We start from the raw sequence: 15,904 nt of genomic DNA, 5'->3' as shown, positions 1-15,904 counted from the left end.
CTCACCTGCTCATGCGCTCTCTCTCTCAAAAAATAAATAAATAAGCATAAAAAAAAAAAGAATTCTGCCGTCACCAACGGGCCAGGATAGAAATGCAGCTGTGCTAGATTTCGGTTGTCGCCAGCAAAACTGAAGCTGGCCTGTGCTGGCAGTTAGCATCCGGCTCCTTCTCTTTCATTAAATGTTTCGTTGGGTATTACTCCTTTAAGAAATATTTGGGTGCCTTTTGTGTTCCAGACACTGATTAGATGCTGAGGATATAACAGAACAAGATAGACGTGGCTGTTGCCTCAATAAAATTCCAGTTTCACCAGATGGAAAGTTTGAGTTACCGTGAGGCCCTTGTCTACATTTGTCCTGTCTTTTTTATTCATTTCCCTGGGCTTGTGCTTTTCACACATCTTCCTCAAGCTCCTTGGTGCAATCAAGAGGCCTTCTCACCTTTGTTCATTCATTCCTGCATCCATTAAAATAGGCTGTGCTGCGTGCCAGGCTCTGTGCTGGACCTTGGGGCTATGAGTGGTCATGTTCCTGAAATGGAAAGAAAGCTGTGTGGTTGGAGTAGAGGGAGTTGGGTGGGGGCCGGGGGGTGTCATGGGTGGGATTGGGAACGTAAGCAGAGATCTGATCTTGAGAGCTTGGGCTTGCAGGGCATATTAATGATTTTAGACTTTATCCCGAGGGGAATGGGACGTCACCGAGGATTTTGAAGCAGGGGAGTGACATAAAAAGATCCTTGTTTTGAAAATAGGGCCCTGGCTTGAGAGTGAGGAGTGGGTGTGGGCTGTGGGCTCTGGGCTCAAGCAGTTGCAGGGGGACCAGTGTAGGTGAGAGCTGATGAGAGCTGAGGACAGTGGGGGCTAATGGTCAGCACAAAGAGAAGCAGAACCAGTAAGATTTTGTGATGAGATGTGGGCAGGAGTCAAGGTGTTTGTAATCCTGACATTTGAGCTCACAACTTTCTGCACAAGTATCTTGTTGCTCTGTAACTTAGACAAGAGCATTTTCATTTGACCCTTTCTTTCTACTCCTGGCTTTTGGGCTTTTTTTGGGTAAATTGATATATGCTTTATTTCATAGTCTTAATTTTTTTTCTTAATTAAAAAAATATTTTTTAATGTTTATTTTTGAGAGAGAGCAAGTGGGGGAGGGGCAGAGAGAGAGAGAGGGAGACGGAGGATCCAAAGTGGGCTCCGAGCTGATAGCAGAGAGCCTGATGTGGGGCCCAAACTCACTAACCGTGAGATTATGACCTGAGCTGACATCAGATGCTTAACCGACTGAGCCATCCAGGTGCCCCTTTAATTTTCTTTTCTTTGTTTTTTTTTTTATGCCCACTGTGGGGCTCAAATTCACGACCCTGATACCAAGAGCTAGCCAGGAGCCCGGGGCTTTTTTGTAACTTAAAGTTAAAGAATTCACTGGATTTACTTCATATGGCAAGATACTTAATGCCAGATGATTTTAGAGACTTGTGGTTGAACCCTCCTCTCAACCTTGACTGTGTGTCAGCTGGCAAGGCTATAAGATTTATTATAAATATTACAGAAGGTTTGGTATAACTATGCTGTGTCATTGAATTTAGGTGAAAGATAGATCAATTTCAGATCGTCTTTTAAGGCTCTGAAACAAGTCTCTCTCCAACCCCCCAAAACCAAAACTACCCCAATCCCTTGAGAATTTTTCTTGTTCTATAAGGACAGCCTGGGCCGTCACAGTCCTAAGAAATAAACTCAACTGATTTATGGATCAGTTTTATTTCTTGTTCTTTCTAAATAAGCCTGAGAAGCTCCAACATTTTTATGCTTTTCCTTGAGCCACTTAATTCATTGAAATAATTCCTGTCCCATTTCTATTAATTATTCCCTGTTAGAAAATTCTTTTGTAATCACTTTATGTAGAAATACTGATTTTTTTTTTTTTTTTTCCCAAGAAAGTAGTAGGGAGGGGCGCCTGGGTGGCTCAGTTGGTTAAGCGCCCTACTCTTGAGTTCAGTTCAGGTCATGATCCCACGGTTCATGAGATTGAGCCCGGAGTCGGGCTCTGCACTGACAGCACAGAGCCTGCTTGGGATTCTCATTCTCATTCTCATTCTCATTCTCATTCTCTCTCTCTCTCTCTCTCTCAAAATAAATAAAACATGAAAAAAAGATAGTAGAAGGGAGGGAGAAATGGGGGTTGCTGTTCAGTGGGTAGATAGTTTCAGTCATATAAGATGAAAAAGTTCTAGAGACCTGCTGCACATCAAGAGCGTATACTCAGGGTGCCTGGGGGGCTCAGTCAGTTGAGTGTCCGACTTTGGCTCAGGTCATGATCTTATTGGTTCATGAGTTCAAGCCCGGTGTTGGGCTCTGTGCTGACAGCTCAGAGCCTGGAGCCTGCTTCCAATTCTGTGTCTCCCTCGCTCTCTGCCCCTCCCCCGTTCATGCTCTGACTCTGTCTCAAAAAGATAAATAAAAACATTAAAAAAAAAAAAAAGATCCTATACTGGACAGTGCTGTGTACACTCAAAATTTTGCCCAAGAGCATGTATCTTATCATATGTTGTTTTTCATTTACCACAATTAAAAAAAAATGTGTTGAGTAGAAAGCAAGCTTATGCTTCAGGTTATTGATTGCATATTTAAATTTTTTATTTGTTTATTTTGAAAGACAGAGCACAAGTCAGGGAGGAGCAGAGAGAGAGGGAGAGAGAGAGAATCCCAAGCAAGCCCCTCACTGTCAGTGTGGAGCCCAATGTGGGACTTGAACTCATGACCTGAGCCGAATGAGGTCATGACCTAAACCGAAACCAGGAGTCAGACACTCAACCGACTGAGCCACCCAGGTGCCCCCAGAATAAGTTTTAAAATAAGAGCCGTTCTCTGTCAAGTCTTCCACTTAATATTTTATTTTAAATTATATCTTTTAAAAGATTGTTTCTTGTGTAAGTCATTATTGCAGTGCTAAAAATCTGTGACTGCTTTTCAAGGCCTTTAGATTTTTTTTTAAAGGTTTATTTTTGAGAGAGAGAGAGTGCTAGGTGGGGAGGGGCAGAGAGAGAGGAGGACAGAGGAGCTGATGCAGGGCTCTGTGCTGACCTCTGCGAGCCCGATGTGGGACTTGAACTCACCAGCCATGAGATCATGACCTGAGCCAAAGTCGGACTCTCAACCGGCTGAGGCACCCAGGCACCCCCGCCTTTAGATTTTTAAAAACATTTGTTCAAAGCATTAAAATACTACGTAGAGAAATTTTCTGTTTGGATATCTTTTTTGCAACTTCTTCCCTAGATTCTAAGATGTGTAATGGCTGCTTGATCAGTTAATAAATTGGTTGGGCTGTTTCAACAGGCTGAGTCATAGTGGCTTAAATAAGATAGAAGCTTATTTCTCTTCTAACGTAAAAATCCGAGTTGGCAGGCAGCTGGGGAGGAAGTGGGCAACTCTGCTCGTCCAAGGTCATCCGAGGTCATCCGAGGGCCCAGGCACTTTGCATCCTGTCACCCTATTGCCCTTTAGGACGTTTCCTTTTGCACACGGTTGCAGACAGCACGAGGAAGTGGTGGCCAACAAGCAGCCAGCTTCCTGCCAACGTCAAGCCTTTTCTGTGAAGAGTCAGTGAATCTTTCAGGCTGTCCAGCTTCCTTTGTACGTTGGTCCCAAGTTCACACGGGATGAGATGCTTTATACTCTATAGGTTGGAGTTGTAACAATTCTTGTATGTCAAATAAGATTTTCTACTTTTTTTTTTTTTTTAGTTTTTTTTTTTTTTTTTTTCAACTTTTTTTTTTATTTATTTTTGGGACAGAGAGAGACAGAGCATGAACAGGGGAGGGGCAGAGAGAGAGGGAGACACAGAATCGGAAACAGGCTCCAGGCTCCGAGCCATCAGCCCAGAGCCTGACGCGGGGCTCGAACTCACGGACCGCGAGATCGTGACCTGGCTGAAGTCGGACGCTTAACCGACTGCGCCACCCAGGCGCCCCTAGATTTTCTACTTTTGATTAGCTGTTGTTTGGGGGTAAGTTCTGAGTCAGGAGAGCAAGAAGACACTTCACCAGTGGATTTAAACTTGTTTTATGTTTTATTCAAAACACTTAAATAACAGTAGTATATCTATAATCATCCGTTTTGCTTTATCCTATTTCTTCCAAGTTTTGTTTTGTTTTTTTCTTTTATAACAGCAATCAAATGCGGCAGGTACAGCTATCAGCCCCAAGTGCACGCCTCGGAACCCCAGGGCAGTTGCTGGGCTTGTAGTCTTTTTTTATATTTTACGATACAAATACCAATAGTCTATACACAATAGATAACACTGTTTTATAGATTTAGAATGTTTAATCACATAGGATCGTACTATTTCATTGTTCTATAATTTGTGTTTTTCCACTTACCATTGATTATGAAGCCTGTTTTGACACACACACACACACACACACACACACACAGTCTTTCTTTCTGTTGTGCCTCTTCACTGTTGCATATTATTTCATGGTATGAGTATATCACGTTGATTCGTTCTCTTGTTGTAGACATTATTAAGAATAACATGTCACTGGACATCCTTGTATAGCTCTTTTAGGCTTATGTGTATGGGTTTCCCAAGAAGCAGATGTTCAAGATTGTAGGATATAGTTAGTTTGTTTGTTTATTTATTGACAGAGAGAGTGTGAGCAAGGGAGGGGCAGAGAGAGAGAGGGGGAGATGGAGAATCCCAAGCAGGCTCTGTGAGTGCGCAGAGCCTGACGTGGGGCTCGAACTCACGAAACTGTGAGATCATGACTTGGCCTGAAATCAAGAGTTGGACGCTTAACTGACTGAGCCACCCAGGCGGCCCTGTAGGGATGTATTCTTATTATTACCAGATACTGATTAGTACTTCCAGTTCTGACTAATTGTGCCCCAGTTTACCCTCTCACTGGCGGCAAATGAAAGTCACTGCTGTACGTCAGTATTTGATGTGGGTACCCTTTCTGATATTTGCTGTTTTTCTTGAATAATCCTCGAATGAAGGCAACATTATATAATGATGACAACTTGGTGAGTTAGATTTTCAGAATCGGTTGTTTCTAGGTGAATTTAGGAACGAAGAGTGATAAATCATCTAACTGGGACTCCTACCAAATATAGTTCACTCTGCATCTGAGATGAGATTATATTTTACTGGTTTTCTTTGCCAATTTTTTTTTTTTTTTTTTTTCCCAAGAGTATCATTGGAACCCAAAATAAAGTCTTGAAGTGCCAGGGTCTTTCCTTGGGTGGGGGTGGGAGGCAGGAAAGGTACGATAAGGCATGTGACGGTTTCTGTCAAGAGTGCTACTATCTTTTGTACCTGTGTGCCATTTTTACTTGTAGTGAATTGATTTCTAGAGCTCTTTTCCCGACTGTTTATCTGAGAATCATTAAAAATGTTGCAAGCGAACTATGAAATGATTAGATGTTAATGTGGCAAAGAAAGTGTGAATTCTGTCTTAGCTCAGAAATAGATACAGTTGGTTTTGATAGTGTGAGCTGTTAATGCATGACTCTGTGCTTTTGAATTGTAAGGTTCAAAAGTATTTTTCCCTTGTATGGTGCACTTACACCGGGGAGGTGAATTCCCTAACATTTGGTCAGCCTACCAGTATGCAGGGTTCACCCTGTCTGCCCATCTGTCTGCTGAAATGCCACCTTTGCTTCTTTATTCCTTTAAAACATTCCAGTTCCTCATTTATGCAATCTTCACCTTTCAGAAAAGCAAGAGGAAAGGGCACGAATATACAAATATTAAGTATTCTCTCACGGACCAGACAAGTGGAGATCAGAGTCCCCTCCCGCCTTGTACTCCAACACCATCCTGCGCAGAGTAAGTAGGAGTGAAGGAAATCCTTTCTGCCTGAATACAGTCCTGCAGAAAAGCTTACAAAACAACAGGTCTTTGCAGCACACGCTTGTCATGGGTGCACATTGTTGTTGCCCAGCCGATGCGCGAGTGTATCAGCTTTCTAAACAAAATTTTAATTTACCTAAACTGCAAGCTGATTGGTACACCGCCTATGACTCTTTGAAGCTGTAAGTGTAGCAGGTGGTGTTCTCTAAGAGCATTGAATTTTTCTTTTGACGGGGTGGAGATAACACCTGTTGTTAACGAGCGACAGCAAAGGTAAGTAACCTGCCCCTTCTGATGCGTTGAGACTCTTTGCTAAGTAAAAGTGAATAAACTGACTATTAATGTTTCGGTGCTGCCATGTTCTGCTAATTTTCCACCGTCAGCAGACAACAGAAATCTGCTTTGGGCTTTCATTTTTTATTTTTATTTTTATTTTTTTTTTTAATTTTTTTTTTCAATGTTTTTTATTTATTTTTGGGACAGAGAGAGACAGAGCATGAACGGGGGAGGGGCAGAGAGAGAGGGAGACACAGAATCGGAAACAGGCTCCAGGCTCCGAGCCATCAGCCCAGAGCCTGACGCGGGGCTCGAACTCACGGACCGCGAGATCGTGACCTGGCTGAAGTCGGACGCTCAACCGACTGCGCCACCCAGGCGTCCCTGCTTTGGGCTTTTAAACCAGGAGTCCGCAAACCACAACCCCCAGGCCCCATTCTGCCCATGGCCTGCGTTTGCACAGCTCGTGAATGGTTTTTAAAAGGTGATATTAAAACCAGCAACAAAAAGGCATTGCAAAGACCATCATACGCCCAAGACTGAGTATGGCCTGCAGAAATGCAATCGTCTACCCTCAGACCCTTTACAGAAAAACTGTGCCCACCCCTTGTTTAAGCGAAAAACGTGTTAGGAAAACGTTTGTTAAATCGACTATGTGAACGGCAGTTGTAAGTTATGGTTCTTCTGTATATTCTGAAATCGGTCTCTGGTATAACATTTACTTTTTATTTTCCCCCAAGAGTCTTCTCTCTGTTTGCTTCTGATGTGGATTTTTAAACCCCTGCTGACTTTAATACTCTGTATAAACGTTTTAGATGGCAAATATGAGGCTTGTATTTACATTTGGCTTGTAGTTAACATCGAAATGAAATTATACAGCGAAAGCATTCTCTCCACCAAGTCGCCCCTTCCTTCTGCCTCCTTTTTCCTTCCCCAGTGGACTGATGGGGAAGGCTGATACTTTAAATTGCTACCTGCAGTCATTTGCAGCAGCACTGGCACGTCAGGGCTCTGAGTCCTTGCCCTGAGTAACGGCAGAACACGTTAACTCTGACGATCCCTTTACCACTGGCCTTCCTGTGCAACGGGTCCTCTGCCTCTCTGTTCCCATCGTATTCCTTGTAGGGCGCAGACCCAGGATACCCCGGGCCCTGGGCCCCTTCTGCTCATTTCGTCTTGTCCTGCCCAGGCTGGCACCCCCAGCGACTGGGTCCCCCATCCCCTTGGACTGCTCTGATTTCCATTCCCTGCTCAGCAGAATGGAGTCTGGCCTCTGATGTGCTGGCCCTTCATCCCAGGGCCCTAAACCACCACTGAGCCTCACCCTTACTGTTCCCCCTCTCGTAGCTGGATCCAGGCTGAATGGAAGGAGAGTCCCTACCACACTGCTCGTGCCTTTCTTGGGTCTCTTGCCCAAGAGATCCCTCTGCTTGAGTTTAATACCTGTCCTTTCTATGTGCACATGTCTCCGTGCTTCAAGGTCTTACTTAAAGGCCTCATCATCATACAAGCCTCCTTTGCTCTGCCCTCAAGGAAGACGGCTCGTTTTCCTCCAGCCCCAGAGAGCACGGGGACTCAAGGCTCTTATTTCACTTCTAGCTTGATGTTGCTGTATGTTTATGTCTTACAGCCCGTCTTAGAATGTTAGCTCCTGGGGGCTGTGTCTGCACCATATCTGGTCCCCAAAGAATGTGGTATGTGCTTTGTAAATGCCACGTAAGCTTGGAGAGCATGGTCTGCGTTTTTATTGATGCTTTTTTTTGTTTTTCTTTACAGAATGAGAGAAGATAATGCCAGAGTCTATGAAAACGTAGGTCTGATGCAGCAGCAGAAAAGTTTCAGATGAGAAGACCCACCAAGACTTCAGTACAGAAGTCGGTATTTAAATTTTTTTAATGTTTATTTATTTTTGAGAGAGCGAGAGAGAGACAGACATGAGTGGGGGAGGGGCAGAGGGAGAGGGAGACACAGAATCCGACGCGGGGCTCGAACCCACCAACTGCAAGATCATGACCTAACCTGAAGTCGGATACCTAACTGACTGAGCCACCCAGGCACCCCAGAAAGAGGTATTTAAGTGGAAGTGCTCCCCAGTTGTTTCTATCACTTGTGGCATTTTTAAGCAGGCGGCTAATTTGTGAGTGTTCTAGCAAAATGTACCATCGTCGAGTTTTACCAACCAGCCTCTTTTTTCTCTTCCTAAACTTCTTTTCTCTCAGCTGGATTTACTTTAGAGTTCATTAAGGGTTGAAGCCTAATGCAGAGTTAATTCTGTGGGGAGCAGAGCTGGCACTCAGTACTCAGGGATGGTTGCTGTTGGTGATCAGGTGTCCCATTGTTTGCACTTGTATTAGAGCTGGTTTACCCGAGCTGTGCCCGGAGATGATCTGTGGGGGCCCGGGAAGTGGGGGGGGGACACAGCTCCGGATGGTTGGAGTCAGGACGCCCGGGTTCTCATCCCCCCTTGGCCCCCGATTGGCTGTGCGACACAGGGCGCTGGCCTCCCCGGGCCCCCGCCCCGCTCACCTCCACATCCCGTCCAGCTCTGCCACTGGGAACTGCTCTCCCTTGTCTGTCTCTTCCCTGTCGGTCACCTTTGTAGACGGCGACCCAGGTGTGTGATGTGTGTTGGCAGCTCAGTTTCCATATCGCATGTTGAAATTTCCATTTTAATGGGTAGTACACTTAAAAGCTTTAAATCTACTTTAAAATGGTTTTAATGCCTCGAGAGACTTTTAGATGCATGCTCCTTAAAAATTCTCACTTATTTCTTCCCCAGATGTGGACTTTCACCCTCTCCCTAAAAACATCAAGAACAGATGCAAGAAAGTTTCTGCAAAGAATGAATTTGAACTTGGAAGGCTTGTGTCGTGGCCGACTACCTTTGGACAGGCAAAATTCAAAACCATTTAAAGACCACTGTATTCTAACTCAACAGTACCTGATTACCAGTTACCCATTTCCTCACATCCGAAGAAATCATCTCTACAATGTAGACACTGTTCTGTTTTAGAGAATTTTATTTTAAATTGAGGAAGCAGTTAAATTGTGCTCTGTATTTGGCAGATGATGGTGATTCAAATTCTACTTCTTGGCATTTTTTTCCCCTTTTTATAATCTTAAAAATTCAATCGTTTTTCTCTTTGTGGGGGATGACAGAGCGCTTGTAAGAGGAAAAACGTTTTGGGAAAGGTAACAGCATCCCGTGGGAGTGAGAACAGGTTCAGGTATCATTGCTTATCCAGCAGTGGGTAATTCATTTGATGGCCTCTTTTTTGGCTAAATGATAATTAAAGCCAGTGCCCCCAGACTGTCGGAAGTCGACAATCTGTCTACTTTTGCATTGCCATTAAAAAAAATCACGGGAAAAAAGAATCATGGAGATTTAGGATAGAAGGTGTGTTTTCTTCGTAGCAGATGACCAATTACCATTCAGCCTGTTGACTGAGAAGGATGTGGTGGGAAATGTTTGTCATGTTTTCTTTTCATTTGAGTGATTGTCTTGTGTTCAGGAAAAAAAAAAAAAAAAAAAACAAAACCGCATCTGTGGACAACCAAGCAGTGTTGTGCTTATGGATTGTCGGTGACAAACCCTCCCGAAACGAAATGGCTTGAAACAATTCTCTTTTTTTTTCCCCTTCCTCATTGTTCTTTAGCCTGGGCCGGGCTCAGTCGAGCTGTTCCTGTGCTCTCGCTGGTGTCGCCCGTGCGGTCAGCCGGTTGGCCGAGACATTGGGGTGGCTGGGCCTCTCTCTGCAGGTCCTCTGGCCTCTCCTCCATGTGGCCGCCCCAAGTGGCCTGGCCAGCAGGGTAGCTGGACCGCGCACGTGGCAGCTCAGAGCTCCCCAGGCTATAAGGCAGTAGTTGCCAGACCTTCTTAAGACTTCAACCCAGAACTTCTACTGTCCCCTGTTGATTAGAGCAAGGCACGGGCCCAGCCCAGAGTCAGGAAGAGGGGATGGCACGAGAGCATGAAGCTGAGGTGTGATTCACGGGGGGGGCCCCCCAGAGTAACCGGATGTCAGAGTCAGTGCCACGGGAAGACGGCAGCAGTTAGCGAAAGTAGAAGCTGCTGGTGACGTTGGGAAATCGAAGCTGCGTATAATAAATAGCCCGTGTAAGCTGGAAGTCAAAGAGAAGGACAGAGGGCCTTCTAGAAGCTTCCTGAACCATTTCTGCTGGCTCTGAGCATATTTTCTGAACCATCACTCGGGGAGACCGGTCTCGTAAGGATGGGTGTGTTTAGGGGGCAGAACCACCCTGTCACCGTGGCGCCCACAGAGGGAGGCGACTGTGGTGCCCTCTCCACGCCGGTGGTTTCGGCCGGGCTGCGGCAAAGCGGGGGCCTCCTAACGAGGCCGCTGATCAGATCGCATCGGCAGTCGCTCATTTTTGTTTTAACCAAGCAGTGAGATTTGCTCCCGTTCTACCTGAAGTGCCTTCTCCAAAGACGTCCTCTTTGCCTCGTGTTGAATCATCATCCAGTGAGTGTATTTCGATTAGAGTATCATTGGTCGGCTTCGTAAAGATGATGAAGTGACACGGCAGCTTTGCCATTAGGTGACCGTCTCCTTCACGCAGATTCTTCTTGCTCTGGCTCCCGAAAGGAAGGACTGGGTCCGGCCACAGTAGTACTTCCTTCCTGAGGTCTTTACCTCCCGTGAAACCCCGAGGAAGTTGGGAAAGAGCCTCCGCTGCCACTTTCCCAGACAGAATGCGCATTGACCCCACCCCCCTCGGGTCCCCTGTCCCTCGAACCTAGCATTGCTTTAGAACACAGGTGTGGCTCAGAGGTCATTACCTCATCAGAGGAATGTCAGTGACGACTGTCCTCCTGTCAAGCCTGTAAAGAAAGAGATTCCAGTTCAGTATTTGCAACAAGGATCTTGAATCCTGTTCTTTCCATTGCGCCGCCACATTGAATTGTCCTCCTTGGCCTTGATTTTGTGGTGTAGCTTAGACTCTGGACTTTGGGGGCAAAGTCTGTCACCAGCATACAAGGGTTCGATTGTACACATGTACCTGCTGCATTAACGTCTCTGCCTGTAGCTTAAGATTAAGTTGTGTTGTACGTGGAACAGAAACACTTGGTCTCCGCTGGCTTCGTTTGTTACAGGACATTGACTTCACTTAGATTTCCCTCCACGAAGTCCGCAAACCATCATGTTATGTAAACTTAGGCCAAGACAAGATTGCGATAGTCCCTAGGTTGCTGAGGTCTGTTACGTGTTTGGTGAGAGGTGATGGTAGGTGCTCAGATGAGATCACTCTCCACGAGATGGAATCGGGAAGAGAGAGCGGTGAAGACGGGGGGCGCTTGAGGTACAGCTGTTAAAAAGTAGTGGACGTGAAAGTTCCAAAGAGGTGGCGTGTGAGGAAGTTGAAGGGCCCGGGGCCAGAGCAGTCCATGCTTGGTTGAATCGGGTTACCCGGAAAGTAGGTGTGATCGATACACGTGTGCCTGCTTCTGGGTTGCCGGTAGACGTTAAATTTGCACAGTATCCCATAGCTGGTTGAGGATTTTAAAATTATCGGCATAGGATAGGGTTTTATATTTGGGGTGAAGAAATTATCTGACACTTGGCATTAGGGTTTTTTTTAAAAAGCCAAATTTCAGAGTCTTAATAGCTTTTTTTTTAAGCAAATAAAAAGACACCTCATATCCAGTGTGTGGCCCTCCTGAAAATTATGATCCTCTCCCTCTTACCCTCTTCAGATGCGGCTAAATGAGGATGAGAAAAGAAATGTATGACTTTCTTGGTGTTTGTAGGTTCTTCGTGGAGCCTAGTGGCTTTGCAACAGCCAAGAAGATTATATCAAGATTATTTTTTAGGGGTTATTTTACTGGGGATCTGAAGAACTAATATAACACCCTGGGTTATTTCTAGTTCAGGGGAAGGTGGAAAGGTATGCAGTTGTGTTTTGTTGTAGCTTATTAATCCATAAGGGAAACTTAGACTGTAGACGATAAGTGCACTCCCGGTACAGTTTCTGTTTTCTGTATGTCGTTGGGGGATTCACGGTTCATATAGCAAGCACATGGCCTCCCTGATTTCAAGATGCCTTTATCAGGATCTGTATTAGCCCGTAATTTTGTTGAAATCTTTCTCCCTCCTGCTCTTGAAAAATAAGGTCCAAAACCTAGTTTATTCTATCTTCCATCATTAGAAAGTTTGTTCTTTTTTCACTATGGGCAGTTCACACAAGGCAGAAATATTAAACAGTTGGTTTTAGTGTGTTGTATAACTTTACTGTATATCAAACTAATTTCTACAAGTTTTCATCCTAAACCTCAAATCATGTAATTAATAATTTGCCTGTTTATTTATGACATAATTGTGATTCTTTTATTAATAAAAGCTAATAGAAAAGGATCCTTTTTTAAGCTGATGACTAGACCTACATTTAATTTTCCTGCAGTATATGAAGTATTGTACCAGAGTATTAAAAGATATGTAATATTTTATTGATAAATCTATCCTTTAAAAGGAATACGTTTTAGGATGTCATCATTTTGATGTGAATCATGTAAATGTTGATAATATGCACTGTTTATTATACATTTAGTGTTTCAAGAGATTCACTTAATTGCCTTTTTGCCCACGTATTATGTAGTCTATTTGCAATTGTTTAAAAAAAAAAAAATGACACGAAAAGAATAGTTTATGTAGAGAAACATTAGTGGATGTTAATGGTCTCCCCACCTGTATTTATGGGTGTTAGTTCAACTGCGTTGCTAGTTACAAAGCTGTATTATCAGAGTAAACGTGTATTTGTAAACTGTATGGGAACTAAAAATTAGGAATAAAACCATTTTCTTATATTATGGTATATTTGTCATTTACTGCATCAGAAATGTCCAGGAAAAACTGAGATTATAGGCCAATCTCTTACACTGGCTATATGCCGACATTTACCAGCTCTTACCTAGAGGGTAACTTGGGAAACAGAATGCATGAGTCTGTTCCTCAAGCATTTATCGAGTGCCCACTCTGAATGGCTTTGGGAGACAGGGAATTCTGTTTGCAAGAACTTCCAAGTAACAAATAGAAAGTATGTCTGTAAAATACACGGGTAATGGTTAGGAAACGTACAAACTGAATGTAAATGATACTGGGTGGACATACGGAGTACAGGTGGCAAAGGAGGCTCATGGGAGTAGATTATGCGCCACAGGACACCAGCTCTTCCCTTGACTTATTTTTTATTTTTTTTTAATTAAGTGTATTTATTTATCTCTACACCCAACACGGGGCTCGAACTCACGACCCGGAGATCAGGGGTCTCATGCTCTTGCGACTGAGCCAGCCGGGCGCCCCTAGCTCGTCCCTTTAGATTGAGGCCACATACGAGTCCGCCAGCCATTCAAAACATAGGGAGCCCCTCTGCAGTGCCAGGCGACGACATAGAAACCACCCTCCCGGTGGTGACGTTCTCATGGGAACCGGCCCTTGCAGGGGGCCGGAGGCAGTGATTCTACCTGGGGTGCGAGCAGGCTGCCGAGACGAGGCAGGAAAGCCCGAGTAGGCTGGACAGCCGGTTCCAGGTGATGAGGATTTTGAAGAGTGGCTCCGGTGTCTGTCCCTCGGGAAGGTAGCTTTCCACGGACCGAGGACCTCCGTGCTACGGTGGTGTTTACCCTCTGGGGTCTCGGAGGGGGTGCCGAGTGCTCTGTCGGCCTGCAGACGCCTCATTCCCCATCATCCTTCCCGAGATCCTGGTTTGTACCTTAATTGGAGGCGGTGGCAGGATCTTGTCTTTCACATGTCATGAAAGAACCTTCTAGTTCTACAGTTCGTACTCACAAGAAAAATCCCCAAGAGAATGTGTGGATTGAACATGAAGCAGGTGTTCCCATAACAAATCAGTTGTGGACCGAGAACTAAGGGTTTATTTGACCCTGTCGTCTTGTCAGTGGAAAGCTTCTGAGGAAAGTACCTACTTATTGGACCACATTACACGTATGCTTTGCATCCAGCCACTTGCTTTAGCTCCCCGAGAAGCAGTCCAAAGGGATGGTCGTGAGCTCAAGGGAATGGGTTTATGGCAGGTGTTGTTTTTCCCCCTTAGGAACTAGTTAGGCTTCCAAATACTCAATTGGCCAAATGATAATGAGCCAGAAGTGGAGATTCGCCGTTTTATCAATAGCAGCCGTTACCAACGAGCTGATATTCATGTCACGTGAGGCCAGACGATCTAAATCCCAGAGTGACATCATGATGTAACATATTGCTACTAAAATAAGGGTTGCAACAAAGGGACACTGCCCTGTAGAACCTGTTGGCCTCTCAGGGACAGGGGGCTTGCGCGTTCTACTCGGATTTGAAGTGAGGTAGCTGATGGGACCGTAGTTATACTGGACTGGAAAGAATTTGGGGTTCAAATTCACTTCCATTCAGCAAAGATGAAATCCTCCTGCAGGGGCTAGGCACTGAGGAATGGGTGAACCAAAAGACTGTTTTTGCTTTTGAGGAGCGTGGTGTAGTCGTGGAGGCAGAAAGTTACAATCTGACTGGAGTAGACAGTCTTCAGGGTGCTAATTTAAAGTGATAGTGACACAGAGGGGAGTTAGAATTCAGCGGTGGGGGTCGCTTGAGCTCATTATTTCTTGACCGGTTGGGATGGGAACGTGTGTGTGTGTGTGTGTGTGTGTGTGTGTGTGTGTCTGGATCTGTTTCTAAAAATGAACGTGTAAGGCAAATACCTGTTTCTCTGTTCAACTAATTCATCTCCATCATTGAACATAGGAGAATAATTCTCTTTATCATGATCTATACTGGATGGCCTTAATAGCACTTTTTGGATGCCCTTTGCAACAAAATAGAATGTGTATTTTAGTATTTCCGCTTTGTGTATTCCGCTTTGTGTATCTATTGCATTTTTGACTGTTGAGTTCTTGCTGAAATATATTGACTAAATTCACTGTTTGGGGTAATCTAGGCCAGTTTTCTTAGGACTTCCTAATATAATTTAGAGAGTACATTATGCCTTGGGATGAGCCATTTCATTCTGAACGCAATCTTCACCAAGGTCACATGTTTAATTTAATTCTTTAAAGTTTATTTATTTTGAGAGAGACAGAGCGAGTGGGGGAGGGGCGGAGAAAGGGAGAGAGAATCCCAAGCAGGCTTTGAACTGTCAGCACAGAGTCCAGTGTGGGGCTCGAACTCCTGAGCCGCAAGATCGGGACCTTAACTGAAACCAAGCGTCAGACGCTTAACCAACGGAGCCACCCAGGTGCCCCAAGATCACATTTTTAAAAATGTTTGTTTGTTGGTTGTTCGTTGGTTTTTGAGAGAGAGAGAGAGAGAGAGAGTAGGGGAGGGACAGAGAGGGAGGGAGACAGAGGATCCCAAGCAGGCTCCGTGCTGTTAGCACAGAGCCTGACACGGGGCTCCGTCCTGCAAACTGTGATTTTATGACCTGAGCCGAAATCGAGTTGGACACTTTACGGTCTGAGCCACGGAGGCACCCCGGCAAGATCACATTTTTTTTTTTTAAGGCAAAAATCAATTTCACGTAGCAGGGCAAAGGATTTTTTTTCCCTGCATTGTGTTTTCATAGAAATTCACAACATAAATTGCAATTTACTTTTACAATGAATAAAGTTCATTTATTAAGAACAATAACATTATACACAATCAGGACTATCCAGAGAGAATTCAGGTAGTCTCAGCCCCTGAGTTTGCGCAGTGTGGCAGTCTTCTGAACGACGGCGTTTGAATGTGGCCTCGCGATTCAGTCTCGTGTGCTTGTTTCGTTTTCAAACTATTTCTAT

The 15,904-nt window shown here is 44.7% G+C and overlaps 1 protein-coding gene across 2 annotated transcripts in view; it reads left to right on the top strand.

The window, feature by feature from the left end:
- The window catches only part of PTPN11 (protein tyrosine phosphatase non-receptor type 11), an 80,850-nt gene extending 67,901 nt beyond the window's left edge, over positions 1-12,949 (top strand). For both annotated transcript variants that reach the window (XM_058691228.1, XM_058691227.1), the window contains exons 14-16: positions 5,714-5,826; positions 7,903-8,004; positions 8,906-12,949. In XM_058691228.1, coding sequence (XP_058547211.1) covers positions 5,714-5,826; positions 7,903-7,972 — 183 coding nt within the window. In that variant the 3' untranslated portion in view covers positions 7,973-8,004; positions 8,906-12,949. The remainder of the gene's footprint in view (positions 1-5,713; positions 5,827-7,902; positions 8,005-8,905) is intronic.
- Positions 12,950-15,904: the final 2,955 nt, after the last annotated feature.

The sequence above is a fragment of the Neofelis nebulosa genome, chromosome 11 (assembly GCF_028018385.1).
Source record: "Neofelis nebulosa isolate mNeoNeb1 chromosome 11, mNeoNeb1.pri, whole genome shotgun sequence".
NCBI classification, from domain to species: domain Eukaryota; kingdom Metazoa; phylum Chordata; class Mammalia; order Carnivora; family Felidae; genus Neofelis; species Neofelis nebulosa.
Note: the sequence above shows the minus strand (reverse complement) of the source record. Positions and strands in the feature narration are given on the sequence as shown.